Source organism: Meles meles, chromosome 5 (assembly GCF_922984935.1).
Source record: "Meles meles chromosome 5, mMelMel3.1 paternal haplotype, whole genome shotgun sequence".
NCBI lineage: Eukaryota > Metazoa > Chordata > Mammalia > Carnivora > Mustelidae > Meles > Meles meles.
The window spans coordinates 92,788,783-92,811,932 of NC_060070.1; the positions used below are offsets into that span (position 1 = coordinate 92,788,783).

At 43.2% G+C, this 23,150-nt stretch overlaps 1 protein-coding gene across 1 annotated transcript; it reads left to right on the forward strand.

The window, feature by feature from the left end:
* Positions 1–145: 145 nt before the first annotated feature.
* Positions 146–21,820, forward strand: SPATS1 (spermatogenesis associated serine rich 1). The gene is made up of 7 exons (XM_046006870.1): positions 146–278; positions 7,659–7,806; positions 10,897–11,021; positions 12,343–12,504; positions 17,260–17,380; positions 18,209–18,271; positions 21,673–21,820. Exons 1-7 carry the CDS (start codon positions 146–148, stop codon positions 21,818–21,820), a joined length of 900 nt encoding a protein of 299 aa, XP_045862826.1.
* The last annotated feature ends 1,330 nt before the right edge of the window (positions 21,821–23,150 follow it).

Below are 23,150 nucleotides of genomic sequence, written 5' to 3' on the forward strand. Positions count from 1 at the left end.
GAAGCTGTGATTAAGACGCCAACCCTGCCCTCTGGACTTGATGGCTGGTGGACTTCCTCCTTTTTTTCTTTGATTGATGCACTTCTTAAAAAAGGTCTTTCCTTGGTCTCCGGGTTGCTTAATATTAAAATCAACACACGTGTAGATGAGTCCATGTACCCTGGAAATGGTTCACGGGACTGTCCTCTCCCCTTCATCTGCAGAGCGCCGTGCAGCAGAGAGCTGGCGAAGCCAAGAGAAAGGAGACTCCGCCATGACCACAGTGGAGAAGAGACACAGTTGAGTTGAAGAATTCGGGAGGGCTGGGTGTGGATTTGGTCGCCAAATCCAAGTATATACCAAGGCCGGAAAGTTCAAAACACTTCAAGTTTAAAGGGTGGCCAGTTTGCGGGTGTATAAAAAGAACTCCTTAAATAGTAGCCTTTGTCTGTGTTAGTCCAAGATCCTATTTATTTATTTATTTATTTATTTATTTATTTATTTATTTTGTAAGCAGAGTTTATTGGGTTATAGGACAAAACTCCTGAAGAGGGATGGACCCAAGAGGGTTGCCCCTTACCCCAAGATGGGATGAAGCAGATAGTAGCTCAAAGCAGAGGTTCTTACAAATTACCTCCTGGGATCCCTAACAGCCCCAGAGGTATATTCCTAATGAATAAAGAGAGCCAGAAATTTGACCTGCCCAAGGGTTCAGTCAATAAATGGAGAAGCTGAGATTTGACCACAGTCTTCCGATCCCCCAAACCTGTGCCCTTTCGTTTTTCCTTGCTCAGACATTCGATTGGTGGCACTGTTTATTGGATGGGAGAGCTCGGGTGGAAAGTATGACCCCTTTAAAGAAAGGTTTACATTAGATAATGGATGGTGACTCCCTAATTGGTTCTGAAGGCTGAGAAGGATGTGTGGGGACCCACGGCCTTTAGAGAACGGGGTCATGGGGCAGAACAGCCACAGTCTCTCAGAAAACCTTGGAGTGAGTGTATGAGCTTTTGTAGGTGGGTGGCCTGCATGTGGCAAAAAGGGAACATTTTAGAATGTTCTGTCTCTGCCCCATCAGATCATAGCTTGGTCCCCGGTCTTTTGTATTACAGACCTCCCATCTCCTCATTCTCCTTCACAGGTGCATAGAGAGGAGGGAAGTGTGACTCTCCATACCCACCCGTAAGCGGAGAGCAGAAGAGCAGAAGGAGTTAGAACCATTAATGGTCCAATGTGGCTAGGTCAGCAAGGAGAAAAAGGGTTTGGGGTTCTAATGTTAAGCTCCAGACTTTTCCACAGTTTCCAGGTTGAGCTCAGGTAATGGAGGGAGCTGGGGTTTTAAAGATGGATAGAGGGGCTCCATGTTTTTGAGTTAGGGTTACTGGAAGAACACCAGACCCTGAGATCCCCAAAGATCCATGACTTCCTGTTTTGCTCTGTAGGTATGTCCCCTCAGGAGACCATATCTGAGCTCAGCTTAACACGGAGTCCATGGGTTTCGGGAAGGAAGGGGCTCCATGAGCCTGTTGAAGATGAATGCAAAACTGGGGGTGTATATGGATTTTTCCAGGAAGGGGGGCCCATTGCTTTCATGACTCCTCAGGGGAGTCTGTGATCCAAAAAAGGATGAAAAAACCACCGTCCTGGACCCTCAGGTTGTTTGTTGAGTCAAGAAAGAGGTGAGAAACAGAGTGTTTGTTCAAAAGGTATCCACATTAAGCTAGCTTGGCTAGATGTATTATTTTCTGCTGCCAGACCATGCTATTGTGTAAATGAGCCGAGATGACAAGTATGCGAAAGTTCCTTGGTTATGTAAGGTGTTATTCCTGACTAAAGACATGGAAATAATTAGCGTGAATTCCACAGATGGTACCAAAGAAACAGACTTTCTTCTTAACTCCCCATTTCCCCCTGAATTCCTTTCTAGTTGCCAGAACCTTCTCTCAGTCCTTTCAGTTGAATCATCCTGTATCAGAGCGGTTTAGCGAACTTGTTAGTTTCCTATTGGTTGGCTGACCAGACATTAAATTTGAATAACAATGATCATGCAAGGTGATGACCTTTTCCAGAAGGATGTGGCTTAACTTCTCTGCGTTACCATAGCCTCCAGAGCTGGAGAGGTAGGGCAGGTGTGGGGAGCCGGGCTGGAGAGGTAATTGACTTGCTAGAATGACTGAAGTTACTTTACACAACGGGAGCATCACTGTCAGAATGGAAGGAGTCAGACTTGTAATTTCCGCTCTCTGTCTTTGAGGAGATGCGGAGAGGCAGCCAGAAGCCCTAGAAGCCGTATTTAAGTGTCTCCGGGTTGTATTCGAGGCTCTGTTAGTTACTTCTAGGAAGATCCTGGAGTCAGCTGTTTGAAGGATGTGCTCTCTGCCTGTTTAGCAGAGAGACTGCTCTTCCTACCCTTGCTGTCAGACAAGGCTTTCCTGTTACAGCAGCCACCTTCTAGACATTTGCTAACATAAAACTACTACTACTCCTACTTCTCCTCCTCCTCCACTTCCTCCTCCGTGTTCGTCTTCTTAAGATTTTATTTATTTATTTGGGGAGACTGCATGCTCAGTTGGTTAAGCGTCTCCCTTTGGTTCCTGTCATGATCCTGGGGTCTTGGGATCAAGCCCCACATCGGGCTCCCTGCTCGGCGGGGAGTCTGCTTCTCCCTCTCCTTCTGCTGCTCCCCCTGCTTTTGCTTGCTTTCTCTCTCTCTGTCAAATGAATAAACAAAATATTTTAAAAAATATATTTATTTATTTGTCAGAGAAAGAGCACAAGCAGCGGGAGCAGCAGACAGAGCAAGAAGCAGACTCCCCGTTGAGCAGAGAGCCCGATCCGGGGCTCAATCCCGGGACCCTGGGATCATGACCCGAGCCAAAGGCAGAAGCTTAACTGACTGAGCCACCAGATGTCCCACCAACACAAAACTTCCTACTCAAACAAGGAAATATGCTAAATTTGTAGATAGCGATTTCACTCTTTTTGTGGCTCAGGGTTACATAATATGTTTGAATTTTGCCCCTAAAATTAAGAAAAAACCAAACCTAGAAACTTGTGATGCCATCCATAGCAACCAGTTCTTGCTTTGGTGAACTCTCAAGTCCTCTAGTGGCAAATATACAGTTAGAATGTTTACATGCTCTGAAAAGGCAACCACTGGGACCCGTAGGTGGCCCAGTAGGTTAAGTATCTGATTCTTAACTTCGGCTCAGGTCATGACTTCAGGGTGCTGGGATCAAGCCTCACTTCGGGCTCTGGGCTGGATGTGGAGCCTGCTTAAGATGCTAAAGATTCTCTCTCTCTGGGATGCCTGGATGGTTCAGGTGGTTAAATGACTGCCTTTGGCTCAGGTCATGATTCCAGGGTCCTGGGATTGAGCCCCATATTGGGCTCTCAGCTTAGCAGGGAGCTTGCTTCTCCCTCTCCCTCTGCTGTTCCCCCGTTTGTGCTCTTCAGCTCTCTCTCTGTCAAATAAATAAAATCTTAAAAAAAAAATTCCCTCTCCCTCTCTCCCTCTGCCCCCGTCCCCAATGCACTCTCCTCCTCTTCTAAAATGAATAAATAAATCTTAACCAAAAAAAGGCAACCACTGTTGAAACTGTTAAGACCTATGGGCAAAAAGCATTGTAAGTAAATGCTCCTTTTCTTTTTTCAAGATTTTATTTATTTATTTGACACAGAGAGAGCAAGGGAGAGAGAGAGAGACAGAGAGCAAGCACAAACAGGGGGAATGGCAAGGAGGGGATAAGTGGGCTCCCTGCTGAGCAAGGTGTCTGATGTGGGGTTCAATCCCAGGACCCTGGGATCATGACCTGAGCTGAAGGCAGCTGCTTAACTGATTGAGCCACCCAGGTGCCCCTCTACTCTTTATTTTATTTTATTTTATTTATTTATTTGACTGAGCAGAGAGCCCGATGTGGGGCTCGATCCCAGGACCCTGGGATCATGACCTGAGCTGAAGGCAGAGGCTTTAACCCACTGAGCCATCCAGGTACCCCAAAGTGCCATTATTATATAAAATTTTATTCTACCTACATTTTCTATTTTGTTCTCTTGATTTAGCTGTTAGGGTTAGTATCAGTACCATCTTGATTATTATAACATCAAGATACATTTTATAAATTATACTCTATAACTCTGTAGCCTTGAACAGGTAATTGGACATTTTTGACACTTGATTTCTTTTTATTTATTTATTTAAAAAATTTTATTTATTTATTTGACAGAGAGAGATCCTACTTGTGATCCTACTTGTGAGAGGCAGGCAGAGAGAGAGAGGAGGAAGCAGGCTCCCTGACGAGCAGAGAGCCCGATGTGGGACTCGATCCCAGGACCCTGAGATCATGACCTGAGCCGAAGGCAGAGGCTTAACCCACTGAGCCACCCAGGCACCCCAGCACTTGATTTCTTTATGTGTAATGTTATTTCTATTTTATTTGCAATTATGGTAATTCATTGCTAATACTGTTTACTTTTCTTAAAGATTGGTTTTTCTTGAACTTTGTTTATCTACATTATTCGTTTTCCCATGAAGCCATAATTCTAATAATTTTTATTTCATTCATTTCTGTTTTTATGTTATGGCATTCTTTTTTATCATTTTGGGGAGTTTATTTTTTTCCCTTATTTCTTGCATTGCAAGTTTAGCTCATTAATTTTGGAATTTTTTTTTTTAAGATTTTATTTATCAATTTGTCAGAGAGAGAGAGTGGGCTCAAGCAGGGGGAGCGGCAAAGGCTCCCCGCTGAGCAAGGAACCCGATTTGGGACTTGATTCCAGAACTCTGGGATCATGACCTGAGCCGAAGGCAGCTGCTTAAACAACTGAGCCACCTAGGTGTCCCAGAATCTTTGTTTTTTTTTTAATTTGTTTTTAAAGATTTACTTATTTGTTTTAGAGAGAGAGAGAGGACTAATGAGAGGGGTAGAAGGAGAGGAAGAGAGAATCTCAAGCAGACTCCCTGCTGAGCATGGAGCCCAGTGGGGGGCTTGACCTCATGACCCTGAGATTGCGACCTGAGCTGAAACCACGTGTCAGATGTTTAACTGACTGTAGCACCCAGGTGCCCCTGGAATCTTTTTTTTTTTTTTAAATACTATAATCTGTCAATTCCAAGGTGGACATTTTTCAGAGTTTGCATCTCTGAGGTTGGACTGGTGCAGCAGGCCAAGCAGTAGGTGTGAAATAGTTGTTAGAAACTTTGCTGAATGAGTACTGAATAATGCAGAAGGTATGTCTGTGTCTTGGAAGAACATTCCAGAAGCAGTCAAGGAGCACTCATTTAAGAAGGGCTGCATCACCCATGTGCTTGTTGCACTGAGGTCAACTTAGGTGGCAAATGTGGGCATCAGTGATTGCATTGAAAAAGGGTTCAGTAATCACACTTTTGAATGCAAGAATGGCTTAACCAATTTTTTTGCTTATATTTTCCTTTTTTAAACATGCGCACGAATGACAGGTGCTTAAAATCTACACCTAAGTAAGTTTGAAAGACTGCTTCAATAAATATATAATAAAAACTCTTAAGCGGTAAAGCATTCTGTCATAGTTTAATTGGCAGCCTTCGTTCTTTGGATACATAAAATACTGATATGCTAGAACCTCATATTCAGTGAAATACAGGATTACAGTAAATGCATTTCAAGCTCTAGTTTCTACTTACTGCTTTACTTGGATAACTACAAGTTTTGATTTATAGTACTTATGTCATTGACCATGAAGCACCTCGTGAATTCCATTGTGTTGTCCTCATTTACATGAACTATTTAGAAGTGTGGTGTGAGTTTCCAAGCTTATGGATGTTTTTGGCTGTTTTTTAATTATTGATTTCTAATTGTATTGCATTGTGGTCAGAGAGTGTGGTCTATGTTACGTTTGTGGACACTACTTTTTGGATACTGGGAAACTGTGCTCTCCCCTTCACAGCTCCATGTCTCTTTCAGCCCTTCCCCTGGGTTCACCCCACCCAACTACTCACACATCAAGCAACCAGGTGACCCTTTCTTTACCTGGGGTTGCTCTAGGTGCTGTGGCACATTCCAGAACAGTTCTTCCCGCTCGGCCAGCTCTGAGAATCACCTGAGATGCTTCTTAACCATACTGACACCCAGGTCTTCCCTTGCAGGTCTGGGTCAGAGCTCTGGGATCCAAGTGTTGAACCGAGTGCCCCAAGGTGATCCTCGTGACCTAGCAAATTCGAGAAACTGTGCAGTTGGGGAATCAGGAAGTGGGATGGGACTGAATGCAGTGGCGGAGCTAGACTTGAAGAGGAGGAATATCACTGCAGAACATGAGCCTAATTGGTGCAGGGGAAGGAGGGTTTGCTCAGAATGCGGGTTCCCAGGCCTCACTTAGAGAGATTCTAATTCAGTGGGTCTGTGATGGGATTTAAGAATCTTTATTTTTAACAGGGTTCTCAGGTAATTCTGATGCAGGCAGTCCTTATGCCATACCCTGAAAAACTCAAGAATAGAGATCCTGGGAGGGGAAGGGAATCTACTCAAGAGTCACAGAAATCTGACTCCTCTTTTTTGTAATTTTCTTAGAACTAGAGGTTACATTATGTCTATTGAGCTTCTATGCACTATAAAATTGTGCATAAAGAAATGCAATATCCATTCCTCTGACTTTTTTTTTTTTTAAGTGACTGGCCAGGCACACAGCTCTATAAAATGATGAGAGAACAGACTGACTTTTACGAATCAGTAATTGTATAGCAGAGTGAAGATAATGGTTATGATTCTGTATCTGAGAAGCCTGGCTTTCAGGACTCTCTTACATGGGGAACTTAGGGAGTTATAATTCTTTTTCATTTATTGCTCAAATAAGTGTTGAACATCTGCTTTGTGTCAGGCACTGTTCTGGGTGCTGCGAAGATGAGTAAGACATAGTACTAAGTCTGGTGGGGAAGATGCATATATTAAATTAATGACAGTGCTCCAGTTGGGGGGGAGGTGGAACCCATGGAAGTTTCTTTTTTTTTTTAATATTTTATTTATTTATTTGACAGAGATCACAAGTAGGCAGAGAGGCAGGCAGAGAGAGAGAGAGGAGGAGGAGGAAGTAGGCTCCCTGCTGAGCAGAGAGCCCAATGCAGGGCTCTATCCCAGGACCCTGAGATCATGACCTGAGCTGAAGGCAGAGGCTTTAACCCACTGAGCCACCCAGGCACTCCCCCATGGAAGTTTCTGACGGTAGTTCTTTGGATTATTCATCAGTCTTTCCATGAATAATCCTTTGAAAGTTTGTTTTGAGATGCTCGATGCAATGTACAGATAGATAGCTTGATTCAGATGTTATCTCTTCCACTTAATTCCAAGTAGGTAAACTCTGGAGGGTCAAGTCGTGTAGCATATGGTTAGGATTTTTGACTTAATGTCACAAGAGCTGCGATCAAATCTGACCGAAGTGTTTATTTTCTGTGTGATCATTGGCAATTGCTTAACCATCTGTGCCTTAATCCCCTCTTCGGTAAAATGGAAGGATAAGCAATACTTAGTTCTGTGGCTGTTATGGGAATTAAGTGGGATAATGCATGTAAAATGTTAACATAATCCTCAATACACAGTACATGCTCAATAAACATTAGTTTTGAAAAAATAATTTATATAATCTAGGGAACAAGATGGAGGGTTAGGCATTTCATTTCAGTAATGAAATCCAATGGTGATGTGTTGCAGGTACTAAACACAGCAATTTTCTGGAATCTAAGGGATGCTTTGCCAACACAACATCCTCTGGCAGAAAGGTCAGCTGCTCATCTTCTGTTGAAACATGTCTTAGTGTGAGCGAGCCTCCAGGCCTCTGCAAAGTGTCTGCTCACCTAGAGTAAGTAAGGGTGCAATAAAGACCATAACTATTGGGGTAAATTCTGACCAGGAAGCCAATATTCTGAGAGGTAGCATGACATGTTTGGCAAGAGCATGGATTCTGGAGCTAGACTGTCTAGATTCAAACCCCAGCTCTGCCAAGTTCATCTGTGTGAACTTGGGAAATTACTTTACTTTTCTGGGCCTTAGTTTTTGCATCTGTAAAATGGGGATAATACTTCATAGAATTGTTTTGAGGTTTAAATGAGTTAATACATGGAAAGGGACTGGAAGACTCCATGACGCACAATATGTGTTGTAGGCATGCTTGTCATTATGAAGTTCAAAAGCAAGTGAACTAGCTGTATTTTTTGGAATACATACTTAGGTGGTAAATCTTAGAGAAAAGCGAAGCCATGATTACTATAAGAGTCAGAGTCAGGATAGTCATTAATTCTCAGGGATAGGGTCACACAAATGGTTTCTGGAGAGCAATGGATGGGGGGAAGAGTGGAGGGGAGGGCTGGCTTTATAAATATTTGTAAAACTATTTGTGGTGAGTACTTTTCTCTGTTTAGATTTCTTTTTCTTATTTATTTTTTAAAAAGATTTTATTTATTTATTTGACAGAGATCACAAGTAGGCAGAGAGGCAGGCAGAGAGAGAGAGGAGGAAGCAGGCTTCCTGCTGAGCAGAGAGCCCAATGTGGGGCTCAATCCCAGGACCCTGGGATCATGACCTGAGCTGAAGCCAGAGGCTTTAACCCACTGAGCCACCCAGGCGCCCCTCTTTTTTTTTTTTTTTAAAGATTTTATTTATTTGAGTGAGCGAGAGAGAGCATGAGAAGGGGGAAGGTCAGAGGGAGAAGCAGATTCCCTGAGCTAAGCAGGGAGCCCAACTCGGGACTCAATCCCAGGGCTCCAGGATCATGACCTGAGCTGAAGGCAGATGCTTAACCAACTGAGCCACCCAGATGCCCCTCTGTTTAGATTTCTTCACAGTAAAAGTTTTGGAGCCATTTTTTTTCTTTTTTGGAACTTTTTTTTTCTAATGACTTTTGTTATAAGGAAAGTAAGTACATGTAGAAATTTTGAAAGTATAAAAACAATATTAAAAATAAAACTCATGCGGGCACCTGGGTGACTCAGTGGTTTAAGCCTCTGCCTTCTACTCGGGTCATGATCTCAGGATCCTGGGATCAAGCCCCGCATCAGGCTCTCTGCTCAGTGGGGAGCCTGTTTCTCCCTCTCTCTCTGCCTGCTTCTCTGCCTACTTGTGACCTCTCTCTCTGTCAAATAAATAAATAATATTTTTAAAAAAACTCATGGTAGTTCCACCTCTTAGAGCATCAATATTAACACATTTTTTTTAAAGATTTATTTTTAAATAATCTCTACACTCAATGTGGGGCTTGAACTCACAACCCTGAGATCAAGAGTCATGGGTTCCACAGACGGAGCCAGCCAGGTGCCCCTTAATGTTAACATTTTGAAGTTATTTATTTTTCTTTAACTTTTATTTTAAATTTTTAAACTTAACATATAATGTATTATTTGTTTCAGGGGTACAGGTCTGCGATTTGATGTTGTTTTTTTATGTGCATGAGAAAAAAAAGTCTTCACCCTTCTAAAGTGTGCAAACTCAATGGTTTTTAACATATTCACTAAACCATCACCACAATCAATTTTAGAACATTTCACCACCCCCAAAAAGAAGCCCATCCTCTTGAGCAGTCACTCCTACCATGTCCCCTAACCCTCCAGCGCTAGATAACTGCTGATGTCCTTCTTATCTCTGTAGACTTGCCTATTCTGGACATTTCATATAAATGGAATATGTGGCCTTTGGTGTCTGACTTCTTTCATTCAGTGTTTCATTTTCAAGTTTCATCTATGTTACAACATGTATCAGTACATCATTTTTTTTTTAATTGGGGTGAATTAAATATAACGTAACATTTGCCATTTTATCCATTTTTCCCCATTGGCATTGATTACCTTTCAACCATCACTGCTATTTTTTTTAAGGATTTTATTTATTTATTTGACAGAGAGGGAGAGAGGGAGAGAGTAAGCACAAGCAGGGAGGGCAGCAGAGGGAGAGGGAGAAGCAGGCTCCCTGCAGGGCTCAGTCCCAAGACCCCAAGATCATGACCTGAGTCAAAGGCAGACGCTTAATGATTAAGCCACCCAAGAGCCCCCATCCTTGTTACTTTTAAAACATTTTCACCAGTCCTGGGGCGCCTGGGTGGCTCAGTGTTCAGCTCAGGTCATGATCAGGTCAGCTCAGGTCATGATCTCAGGGTCCTGAGATGAAGCCCCGCATCGGGCTCACTGCTCAGCGGGGAACACGCTTTCCCCTCTCTGCCTGCTTGTGATCGCTGTCTGTCAAATGAATAAATTTTAAAAATCTTAAAAAAAAATGTTCACCAGTCCCAATAGAAACGCTCTACCCATTAAGCAATAATTCCCCATTCTCCCCTCTCTGCCGACCCTGGTACTCTATAATCTACCCTAATCTACTAACCTGATCTACTTTCTGTCTCTCTGAATTTACCTATTAAGGTATTTCATATAAATGGAGTCCTATAATGTTTGTCCTTTTGTGTTTGGCTTATTTCACTTAACACAATGTTTAAAGTTTCATTCATGTTGCAGCATGTATCAGAATGCCATTCCTTTTTATGGCTGAGTAATATTCCATTGCATATCAATACCACTTTTGCTTCTCCATGCACTGGTCAGTGAGCATTTGGGTGGTCTCCACTGTGTGGCTAATGTGAGTAATGCTGCAAAGAACATTCCTTTACAAGTATCAGAGTCTCTGTTTTCAGTTCTTTGGGGGTATATGACTAGGAGTGGAATTGCTGGGTTATACAGTAATTCTCTAACTTTTTGAGAAAACACCACACTGTTTTTAAGGATGTATCTTCGGACTTTGTGTCAGTCCCCTCAAGTTGTGAGTAAATAAATGATATGTCGTGGACATTTATGGGGGCCAAACCTAGTTGTCATAAAGGAGAGTAATTCTAGTATAAGATATGTAACATCAGATTCTGACTACCGATTTAAGCGCATGGAAGAATCTAATCCTTCCTCTTCCTTTCCAGCCTGGCTGCAGATTTGGGTCTGAAATCCTCCTCCTCACATTCTGATCGCTCCTCTGAAACCTCATTGCCTGAAGTGCCAAAGGATAAATATCGTGAGGAGTTCAGTCTGCTTAAATTGCAGACAAGTGAGTATGTCATAGCCCCTCCCCTGTGTGCCTCCACACCCAGGGCTTTCCAGAAGTCTGTCGTGCTGTTGAGCACTGTTCACTCAGGAAGTGTCAGGGGTTGGACACGCTTCATCTCTAATTCTCATAGTGACTCTGCTGAATATATGAAATATATTTTTGAATATGAAATACATATAAAATGTATATTAAAATTGTATGTCATAAAATATATGATATGGTAATATCATATATTTTCTAAAACTAAAATGGATTTATACAAAAACCATAAAAGTACTATAGCAAAGCATTAAAATAATAAAAGAGTATTTAGAGTATGGAAACCCCTTCCCAGTGTTTTCCAACAGCATCTCCATTATGCCCCGTATCTGTGAGGAATTCTGAAACATGTATGTGCGTGCATGCATGTACTCGGGCGTATATGGGTTACATTATATATACAATCATATTTGCACTCGTGGAAAATAAGATATAAACTATTTTCACACAAGGCAAATAGATCATGGATCTCTTTCTGTGTCACACATATAAATCTAGGTGGCTAATATAGACCTACCCATTTTACACAGAAGTCCACTGAGGCTTGGAGAGACTTCGTCACTCATACGAGAACACAGTGTTGGGATTAGAATTGGAACTTGCCAGCCTCCAGAGCCTGTGTGCTTTCTTGGCCAACACGGAGCCCAAGGGCTTCTCAAGCAACCCTAGCGCTGTTAGGGGATCTCTCCTTGTTTAAAAATCGCTTTAGCGGTTTATAAGAAAAGTACTGAATGAGCAAACAAAGACACGGACAGGTCCAGCAACCTGCCTGAGGTCCCTCAGGGGCCTTTCTCCTTTGCCCGGGTTGCGTGTAGACATCGTCCCGTGTCACTCTTGCGCATGCGCCTGCCATCGTTGCTGCCGAGACCACGGGGCCAGCCGGCCCAGTTGCCGTGGTTGCCAGGCCCTTCCCAGCCTGATAGGCATTCTCTTCTTCCTACCTACTTATCAGGGTGAAGGTTGGATCATAGGTGCTTGTAAAAAGTGTCTCAGAGCTTTCCATTCCATACATCACTTCCAACTAAAAAATTGGCTTCATTTTTGGACGAGAGGGTAAAAAAGGGGAAAAAAAAAGGCCTCTTAGATCCCTTTCTCTCCACTTCCCTTCCTTTCAGGCCTCATTCCCCAGAGGCTAACATTGCCCCTGATGTAGAACCAAGGGATTATACACGTTGATAAAGGACAGCCAGTCAGAGAATGCCTGGGACAACTTTCCTGTGATTTAACTGCGTGATGTGAGGCTGGGAGCGACGCTGATGGGAGGATTTCTGATGTCTTGCAGAAGATGGGCAGCGTCCGGAATGGACATTTTACCCGAGATTTAGCAGCAATATCCACACCTACCATGTTGGAAAGCAGTGTTTCTTTAACGGGGTCTTCCTCGGCAACAGGAGGTCTCTGTCAGAGAGAATGGTGGACAAGTGCTTTGGGAGGAAGAAATACGGTAATATTTTCCTCCTGGACCTTACCTGTGCCATGCCTAAAAATACTCCCTGAGCTGTGGTTCCGTAGGCGCAACATTCCATGGCTGGCATCCGCCCTCTGGGGTCACCATGTCGCTCTAGCGCAGCCAGGAAGATGGGAAAGTGAAGGGGATGGCTGGCAGACTGCACTTTCTGGCAGAGAACTCACAACATATGCTGATCCACATTTTTGTTTTTCTCTGAATTTCATAAAATGCTAATGTGACATTTAAGTCCTCAGATAAGTTCTCTCAGATACTTATTAATAGAAACCTTCATTCAAGCCTCCAGAAAATAATTTAGGTTTCAGTTAGCTGCTGCCCATCATATGTATTTAAATTGTACATTATATTCTTCAAAGGGAAAATATTCCCATAAACCTTAGCCTGAAGTGCATGCTATTATTTCATAGATTATTTAATTAAAGGTAATTGAGATGAGTGTATATATATATAGAGAGAGAGAGAGAGAGGGAGAGGGAGAGAGTTAGTTTGGAACATGGGGAGTTCTCTACCATGAGATCTACCCATGAAATCTACCCATAATAGATTTATGGAAAGATCCTAGGGTTGCTGGGTACCCAAGGACGATTATAGCACATTCTTCTCTGGAAATACCTGTATAGGAGGCAGCCATTGCTTCATGGATTGCTGTCATAGGGATACAGAGGGAAAGAAATAGAAAGTTCTCATTTTTGAGTTTCAACATAGGCTTTTTTTTTTTAAGGTTTTATTTATTTATTTGACAGAGAGAGAGATCATAAGTAGGCAGAGAGGCAGGCGGGCAGGGGGGTAGGAAGCAGGCTTCCTGCCAAGGGGAGAGTCCGATGCGGGGCTTGATCCCAGGACCCCGAGATCATGACCTGAGCCAAAGGCAGAGGTTCAACCCACTGAGCCACCCAGGTGCCCCTCAACATACGCTTTAAACTCAGAGCAGAGACGAATAGTTTTAAAGATCAAGGCTTCTGTTTAGCAAGAGAATACACAAGAAGCCATGCTAGAGGAGGTGGGAGAGCCTTGGGGAGTCACGCATTCTGCTTGATTCCCAACACCAAAACCTAGCTGGGGTTTCTGCCTCTGAGGGTGGCTGGGCGAGATCTCAAGCTTCAGAGTCAAGTGGTTATCTGCTCTGGCTGAGCAGCAGGGTAGTGTGACTGCTGTGAGAATGTCTGGGCAGAAAGCCAGCCTCAAGGTCTCACCTACCCAGGAGATGCAGAGGAATAGCTGCATTTGTGTGCCCTGTGAAGACTGTGGAGATTGAGACACAGAGAAAGTAAGAAACAGAAAGCCAGCCAGGAGAACTGCCCATGATGGGAACTGAAATGATGGGAGACCACAGTATGAGGGGCGGGGGACCATCAAGCCAGGGATCGTAGGAGAATAAATTGATGCTTCACCTGATGCATTGTGGAGGGGGCTGGCTTCCTGAGGATCAGATTAGATGACATGTTTTAGCAGACAACAGAAATAAATGGCAGCCTTCAGAGAGTAGCAGAGGTAAGGTGGGTATCAGATACTGGTGTGGCTCGCAGTCCATGACCCAGGACCCAAAGCCTTACCCCGGAGCCCTGATATCATGTAAGCCTGTTGTGCACACCCTAACTTCTCACTCCCAACTGAGATGCAGCCATTGGGTAGAATGGGAAAGATTTATTTAAATATGAGATAATGGAGAAAAATCAGGAAGGGACTAAATTTAGCTGTATAGTACTTAAGAATGCTCTTGGCCACAGTAGGACAAAAAACGAACTGTCAGAGTCTTAAATCATAAGATATTATATGTTTTTTTAAACAGATTTTATTTATTCATTTGAGAGAGAGAGAGCGTACACAAGCAGGGGGGGGAGGCAGGAGAGAGGGAGAAGCGGACTCCCTACTGAGCAGGGAAGCCCGATATGGGGCTCCATCCCAGGACCCAGAGATCGTGACCTGAGCTGAAGGCAGATGCTTAACCATCTGAGCCATCCAGGTGCCCCAGATATTATATGCTTTTTTTTGAAGTTATTTATTACATATTTAACAAGAAGCTTTGAAATCTAGGTGGCCTATATGGACTGGTTGCCCAATGATGTCATCAAAGACACAGGTTCATTTTGTCTTTCTGTGCTGCTGTTCTCAGACTGTGTTGGATTTTTGTCTTCATACTTGTCATCTTATGGTCACAGAGAACTGTTGCTGTTCCAAGCATTATCTCTATTTCAAAACATGAAAAAGAGGAATCTCTCTTGTTGCCTTTCTCTTTTAGAACAAAGGGAAAATTTTCTCAAATGGTCTTTAGGAGACTCCTGTCCACCCCGTCTCACTGCCTAGAACTGTTAAGTATTTGTTAAGTATTTGTTAGAAATAAATGGAATTATCACGATCGACTCAAATCCTAATCCTAACCCATCCCATCCCTCCTAACTCAAAGTAAACATTATCCTGAATTATGTGCACTATTATTTCCCTTCTATCCTTCCTTCATTCCTTTGTTCCCTCCTTCCTTCCTTTTATGGTATTTATATGTACTGAATAAATGCAAAGATACACTTATGACATATTTATTGAATGTATAGAATAAAGTATCACAATCACTTTCATGCTTCTTATTCCATTTAAGAAATGGAGTATTGTTGGGCGCCTGGGTGGCTCAGTGAGTTAAAGCCTCTGCGTTCAGCTCAGGTCATGATCTCAAGGTCCTGGATGGAGCCCCGCATCTGGCTCTCTGTTCATCAGGGAGCCTGCTTCCCCCCCTCTCTCTGCCTGCCTCTCTGCCTACTTGTGATCTCTCTCTGTCAAATAAATAAATAAGATCTTTAAAAAAAAAGAAATGGAGTATTGTCTTTATATTTTAAATTTCTTTTTCAAAAATATATATTTTTTTATTTGACACATAGAGAGAGGGATAGTGAGAGAGCACAAGCAGAGGTAGCTTCAGGCAGAGGGAGAGGGAGAAACAGTCTCTCTGCCGGGCAAGGAGCCCAATGTGGGGCTGGATCCCAGGACCCCAGAATCATGATCTGAGCCGAAGGCAGACGCCCAATGGATTGAGCCACCCAGGCATCCGTCAAGTCTCTTTTTAATATAGGTCCTCCCCCTCTTTCCTTGCAGTTTATTTGGAGTTGAAACTATGTCATGAGAGCCTGGGTGGCCCATTTGGTTGGGTGTCTGCCTTTGGCTCAGGTCATTATCTCAGGGTCTTGGGATCGAGCCCTGCATCGGGATCATGGTTCAGTGGAGAGTCTACTTCCCCCTCACGCTCTGCTGCTCCCCCGGTGTGTGTTCTCTCACTCACTCTGTCTCTCTCTCAAATAAATAAATAACATCTTAAAAAAAAAAGAAGAAAGAAACTAGATCATGTATCCTGTAGAGTTTGCCAGTCAGGATTTTGCCGATTACACTTCTTGGTACCATTTAATAGGTTTCTCTGTCCTGTGTATTTCTTGTAAACTGATAGTAGGACCTATAGGCTTGATTCGTTTTAGGTGTGATTACTTCTTAGGTGATGTGCAGTGACTTCTTTAAATCCAGAATACGATGATCTTTTCCCATGTTTTTTCTCTTCCTCAATCTCTTACAGTGCTTGATACTGTTAAGCTTGGCACTGGACATTTCTTCTTTTCATGATATTCTCTTCTCTCTTGTTATTTCTTTTTTTTTAATATTTTATTTATTTGACAGAGAGAGATATCACAAGTAGGCAGAGAGGCAGGCGGAGAGAGAGGGAAGAAGCAGGCTCCCCGCTGAGCAGTGAGCCCAATGCAGGGCTCGATCCCAGGACCCTGAGATCATGACCTGAGCCGAAGGCAGAGGCTTTAACCCACTGAGCCACCCAGGCGCCCCTCTTGTTATTTCTTGGATAAGATGGAGAGACAGCATCATGACTGCCAGTCAGCTTCCATTACAAACTGAAATTCAACACCTTTATTATAGAAAAAAAACACCAGTTGAAATATGTTTCATTAATGGTTGGCTCTAACCCATTAGCTTTGATCAGGCCATTGGTGGAGTTCCTTAAAGGCCTAATTTGTTGTTATAGAACAAAGAACAAAATGTTGTCTGTGGTTATAAATTGTAGGGAAATTGACCTGAAAATATAATTTTTCTCTTCTGTAGCTCTTCCTCATTAGCTAATTTCCTTCTGAGATCTAGTCAGAGAGACTGATTCCAATTACAGTTGCTTCTTAAGCTTTATAGGATACAGGGATTCAAAGTGCACCAATGCTCAGATTTTAAGCAGACTTCTTGCTTACCCTTTGCAGATACCTTTGATTCACCATTCACTTTAAACCAAAATATTCCATCTGAACCGAAGCAAATTCTTCTTTCCGAGGGTGGGGTTATCATGGCACTTTCTGGAAAATCTCCCAAACACAGTGTTTCTCAAGCACACTTTTCATCTTCTCAAGGCAAGACAATCACAAACATAGTAATAATATGTACCTCATAAAAAACCATGAAATTATCTTGTTTCCATTGTCGTATTGATAGAGCCCATCTTTGGATTACCTTTAGTCCTTTTTATGATCATGTTTTTAAATTTTTAAAAAATTTTATTCGTCTATTTGAAGAGAGAGAGCGCCAGCACAAGTATGGGGAGCAGCAGGTAGAGGGGGAGGGAGAAGCAGGCTCCCCACTGAGCAGGAAGCCTGATGCAGGGCTCGATCCCAGGACCCCGGGATTGTAACTGGAGCTGAAGGCAGATGCTTAATGACTGAGCCACCCAGGCACACCCATGTTTTTAAATATCATTCACAGATATTGACCCTAGAAATGGAATACCAAAGTTAACTCCAGGAGATAATCCATATATGTACCCAGAACAGAGTAAAGACTTCCACAAAGCAGGATCAACTCTCCCACCAGTGAATTTCTCCATGTAAGTGTATGTGAATACTAGGGTTCTTTTGTTAATTTTATTTTTATTTATTTTTTTAAAAGATTTTCTTCATTTATTTGACAGAGATAACAAGTAGGCAGAGAGGCAGGCAGAGAGAGAGGAGGAAGCAGGCTCCCTGCTGGGCGGAGAGCCTGATGTGGAGCTCGATCCCAGGACCCTGTGATCACGACCTGAGCCGAAGGCAGAAGCTTTAACCCACTGAGGCCCTCTTGTGTTAATTAAGACCCAGGCGCCCCTCTTGTGTTAATTTTAAAGTAATTGTATCTCTCTGTACTATATATGTTATATTTCATAAGGAGTAGATTCCAACAAAGCATGGTTGCCGACAGTTCCTAGAAAAGTTCATCTCTAGTTCCTTAGTGTCCACGTATATGTGTGTGCATAACTGAAATTATACACAGGATCTTGACTACAAAAATGTGGTTGTTAATTTTGTCCCTATTATTGTTACCGTAAGTCTGAAGACTTTTCAGTTTCATATCGAATCAGATTGTTCATCACTGACTACTGTTTGAATTGATGTACACTGGAGCTAAACTTAGACCAAAGCGACTGAGGAGAAAGGGAGGTTCATTAAGTTAAAAGAAAAATAGTAGGTATAGTGCATTAATATTTTAAAAAATGGATCACGTTTGCATTAATGATGTTTAGTACAAATTATAATAAGAATTATGACCTTTATAGCTGTGAAGCCTATAGGAGGCCATTAAAATCAGAGAATTAAACATTCTATTGAACATGATGGTGTACCAATCTCTCTGCTATAGAAGCCACACCAATTTGATGGTTGTCTGTTCTGTTTTTCAGAGTGCCTTATGAAAAGAAATATGATACATTTATTCCACTTGAGCCTCTTCCACAAATTCCTACGTGAGTTCTCGCACCATGTTTTTATATTATCCAATCTTTATGAAGTTATTAGTTGTTTATAATTTTCTCCTGTGAAGGAGCTCGTAGGGCCCCAACACGGAGGGACCTTTGGCCTTCCAGCAGGTGGGGCAATTTGTATGGAGGGTTTTGGTGAGACACTTGGAGGGCAAGTGCTGTGGAGTCTGGCAGCTGGGTTGTCCACGTCTTCAGCAGATAAGATGGACAGTCCGCCAGAGGCCCCATGTTGTGCTGGGTAAACACTATGGGGGGTTTATATGGAGCAAAAAATTTTCAAAACCCAAGAATTTTTGGAAAACAAAGACCCATGCTTAAATGAGTTCAGCCAAGGAGGATGGATAGAGTTTGAAGAGGCAGAGGAAAAGCCATGTTTGAGGGAAATATCATTCTTCTGATCTCATATTTATTCTGAACCTTATTTATTTGCCCAAGTAGGGTTTAGACCTAGAAAATGATATGTGTCAGCGTTAAAAATTTTACTTTCCAGGGGTACCCCAGGGGCTCAGTCTGTTAGGCAACGGACTCTTGATTTTGGCGTGGGTGATGACCTCAGGGTCCTGGGATTGAGCCTGTGTTGGGCTCCCTGCTCAGTGGAAGTCTGCTTGTCTTCCTCTGTCCTTCCCTTTGCCCCTGTCCTGCTTGTGTGTGTGTGTGCTCTCTCTCTCTTAAATAAATAAATAAATCTTAAAATAATTTAACTTTAAAATTTTTATTTATTTGAGAGAAAGAGATAGAAAGAACATGAATTGGGGATAGGGACCGAGGGAGAGGGAGAAGCAGACTCCCCACTGAGCAGGGAGCCTGATGCGGGGCTCGATCCCATGACCCTGAGATCATGACCTGAGCTGAAGGCAGACATTTAACTGATGCCATTAACTGCATTAACTGGCGCCATCCAGGCGCCCCCAAAATTTCACTTTCTAATACAAAACAGTGCCATGTAAGTATGGCTAGAGTGGGCAAGTGACCCACAGTCTGACCTACCAGCGTCCAGCTGAGAAGAGACCAAACCCTGGAGCTCAGTGGAAATAAAAGCCTTTTATTCCGAACTTGCGAGCTTTATTTTTTTTTTAAAGATTTTATTTATTTAGTTGACAGAGATCACAAATAGGAAGAGAGGCAGGCAGAGAGAGAGGGGGAAGCAGGCTCCCCGCAGAGCAGAGAGCCCCCTGCAGGGCTCGATGCAGGGCTTGATCCCAGGACCCTGAGATCATGACCTGAGCTGAAGGCAGAGGCTCAACCCACTGAGCCACCCAGACGCCCCAAACTTGCGAGCTTTAATACCTTCATGGTACTGTATTATCCCTCGAGGAACATAATTAGAGCCTCTCATGTCCACACTTTTTGTAAACACTCTTCTAGAATATTTAAAATGAAAGTAATTGTCAGGGCACAAAATAAGTCTTTATACATTTAAGAAGACTGAAATCATATCAAGTATCTTTTGTGACCGTGATGTTGTGAAAACAGAAATCATTTACAAGAGGGGAACTGGAAAAATCACAAATGTATGACAAGAGATGGATCAAAGAAGAAATAAAAACAGGGATAAAAAAATGCTTTCAGACCAGTGAAAATGGAAATACAACACACCAAAACTTATGGTATGCTGCAAATGCAGGTCTAAAAGAATTTATAGTAATAAATATCTATGTTAAGAAAAAAGAAAGATCAAATGAGCAACCTAACTTTACACCTCAAGGAGCTAGAAAAAAGAACAAACTAAGCCCAAAGTTAGTAGAAGGAAGGAAATAACAAAAGCCAGAAGGGAAATAAATGAAATAGAGACTAAAAAAACAATAGAAAAGATCAATGAAAATACGAGCTTTTAAGAAAAACTATTTATTTTAGGGGCACCTGGGTGGCTTAGTGGGTTAAGCATCTGCCTTCGGCTCAGGTCATGATCTCAGGGTCCTGGGATGGAGCCTGCATCGGGCTCTCTGTTCAGCAGGGAGCCTGCTTCCCCCTCTCTCTCTGCCTGCCTCTCTGCCTACTTGTGATCTCTCTGTCAAATAAAGTCTTTAAAAAATTATTTACTTTTTTTATTTTTAAAAGATTTTATTTATTTTATTTGACAGAAAGAGTTCACAAGTAGGCGGAGAGGCAGGCAGAGAGGGAGAGGAGGAAGCAGGCTCCCCACTGAGCAGAGAGCCCGATATGGGGCTCGATCCCAGGACCCTGAGATCATGACCTGAGCTGAAGGCAGACGCTCAAGGACCAAGCCTCCCGGATGCCCCAATTTGACAGACTTGATTTCAATTCTATCATAATATTTTGTTACAATTATTATGTGTATTATATTATTTTTATCATGAGTCTGTTTTCTTTGCTTCAACAAAAGTTAAAAAAAATGATTTCTTTCGATGTTAGGGAATGCTTGTGGTTTTGTTGTATTGATGCTTTCTGCTAGTATCTTTCTATATTGCCCAAATAAGAGCCCGCTCGTCTTGTCTGGGCTTCTAGTATTGGTTTGTCAGCTTTACGTGATATCCTTGACCCCCACCTATTACCTGTGTCATCAAACCTCTTCCTTACTGCAAGGACTTCCCCATCCCTAGCAGATTTATCAGGGCATTTTTGTCTCCGTCATGGTGCATTTCTCCCTAAATGTATGAAAACCGTAGCTGCCAAAAGATGAAAAGATGAAGAATGTCTGACTCATCCCAGGAGTCCCAATTCCTGGTACCTCTTGGAACACACACAGTGTAGGCCAGCATATGTCCTTCCAAATCTCTGCAGTCTTGGGAGGATGCCGGTGTCTGACTTAGCTGAGGCCACAGCAAAAGAACAGAAGGCACACTCCGGTGGGCTTCTCAAGAGAGCTGAATGAAAGGACTGTCTATGGATGGGTAAACAGGTGGAGGGAAATTGCGTGGAAGGGCAAAGCCCCCTGAGGCTCTCCCGATTGGGCAGTCACCACTGTCACCACTCCCAGTGGTTTTGTTGCCCAGCTCGGCGGGAGATGGAGAACGGCTGTCAGGAAGGGGTTGTGGCCGTGGAGAGTGTAGTCGCAGCCAGAAGTGGGGTACGTCAGGAGAGAGCAGGAGTAGAGGAGCTAGGTGAGAAATACCCCAACCTCTGCTTGCTTTCTGGTCTCCTGCTGGTGTGTTAGCCAAGCCTGGCTGAAAGCTAGGGGGGCATATGGTGGGGTCAAGGTGGTGCAAGTTGCAGGGGTCAGTTCTCCGGGCAGAGAAGGGCAGAAAAGAGAGTTGGGTCTGGGGAAGAGGGAAATGCTGAACAGCTAACATGGTGGTTTGTTTCATCGCCGGTCTCCTAAAGTGGGGGCCTTCTTGCTTTGGAGGATGCCGTGTCTGATCCCCTGAAGGTATTGGTCCGTTTTGCAGCACACACACTCAAACTGAAGGGTTGTTTTCTTTCCACAGCTTGCCTTTCTGGGTGAAGGAGAAGGCCAACAGGCTGAAACACGAGATAAGAGAGGTGGAGGAGCTTGACAACTGGCGACCAGCGTCCCCCTTGGTGCACAGTTTATACCCTCCTGGTGGGTTAAAGAACCTTCAAAGAACAGTATAAAAACTGGAGGCAAGCCTGGAAGAGAAGGCCTTTGAGAGGCTTCACAGTGGAGAGGAGAGAAGGCGAAGCCTTTCCCAGAGTGGATGGTGTCCTATGCCTCAACGTGGTCCCTTGGGCTGATGTCACGGCCACGCTTCACTGGTTGAGTGTGTTGGTTGAGCACTGGTAATCTTAGAATGGAGTACAGCCTTTAACTCCGTGCCTCTATCCACAGGTTCTCTGGATTCTGCAAGACAGTCCTGAACAGAAACAGGCCCGTAGAACCCGTACTGACTGTAGTCAGGGGAGCCTCTTCCGACCAATCGCTTCTGTCAGTGTGACTGCTCTAAGTCAAACGTTTGACTTTGATGAGTAATCACGGTGCTGTGCTCTTTTTAACTGTATATTTTGAGAACTTTCAAACTTACAGAGAAGTTGTGAGACTCATTCAATGAACAAATCCCCACATATCCTTCATCCAGAATCTACAACTGTTACCATTTGTCAAACTTGGTGCCTTCTCTCTCTTTCTTTTGTTACTCTTATTGTTTTGTGGAATTATTTGAGAATGAGTGGCCGCCATCATAGTCCTTTACTATATATTTTACATGTATCTCCTGAGGTCAAGGATCTTCTCCAACGGCCGTCATACAAGTATCAAATTCAGAGAACTTAACACTGATGTAATTCTACTGGTAGACGGTCCACCTTCAGTTTTCTTCAGTTAAATTTAGTTTTTGAAGGATGCTCTCAAATCATTGGTAAAATGCAGGCATGGGGCTTTCATTAATTTGGTAAAATTGTTCTCATTAATACTATTTTGAGATTTTCTCTACTATTTGCTTGGTACATATCAGAATAATGTGAAGGCTGGATCTCCACAGGTCATTCATACCATTATCCTGCATCGCCGTTCTCCACTTCTGTAGCATTTGTCCACATGGCCACGCAGGATGAGAGCTCCATGAGGACCGGTCCTGAGTTTTTGGGCCTTTCCTCAATGAGGCAAGAAGCAAATATCTGGAGAAAAAATGGGAACAAAAGCCAACTGTATACAGTCAGGCCAGGCTATCACCCTCTGCAGTCAAGCCAATGACTCAGCATCTTTTTTTTTTAAGATTTTATTTATTTGACACAGAGAGAGAGAGAGAGAGAGAGATCACAAGTAGGCAGAGAGGCAGGTAGAGAGGGGGAAGCAGGCTCCCCGCTGAGCAGAGAGCCTAATATGGCGCTCATCCCAGGACCCTGAGATCGTGACCTGAGTTGAAGGCAGAGGCTTAACCCACTGAGCCACCCAGGTGCCTCAGCAGATTATGCCAGTGACTGAGAGCAATGACAGCATCTTGGTAGC

What these genes read in the sequence shown, in the direction of transcription:
- SPATS1 (XM_046006870.1), top strand. Translation starts at nt 146, where the DNA reads ATGAGTCCATGTACCCTGGAAATGGTTCACGGGACTGTCCTCTCCCCT. An exon ending in CTTTGGGAGGAAGAAATACG is followed by an intron (nt 12,505 to 17,259) that starts GTAATATTTTCC and finishes TATCATTCACAG; the next exon opens with ATATTGACCCTAGAAATGGA. An exon ending in CCACCAGTGAATTTCTCCAT is followed by an intron (nt 17,381 to 18,208) that starts GTAAGTGTATGT and finishes TCTGTTTTTCAG; the next exon opens with AGTGCCTTATGAAAAGAAAT.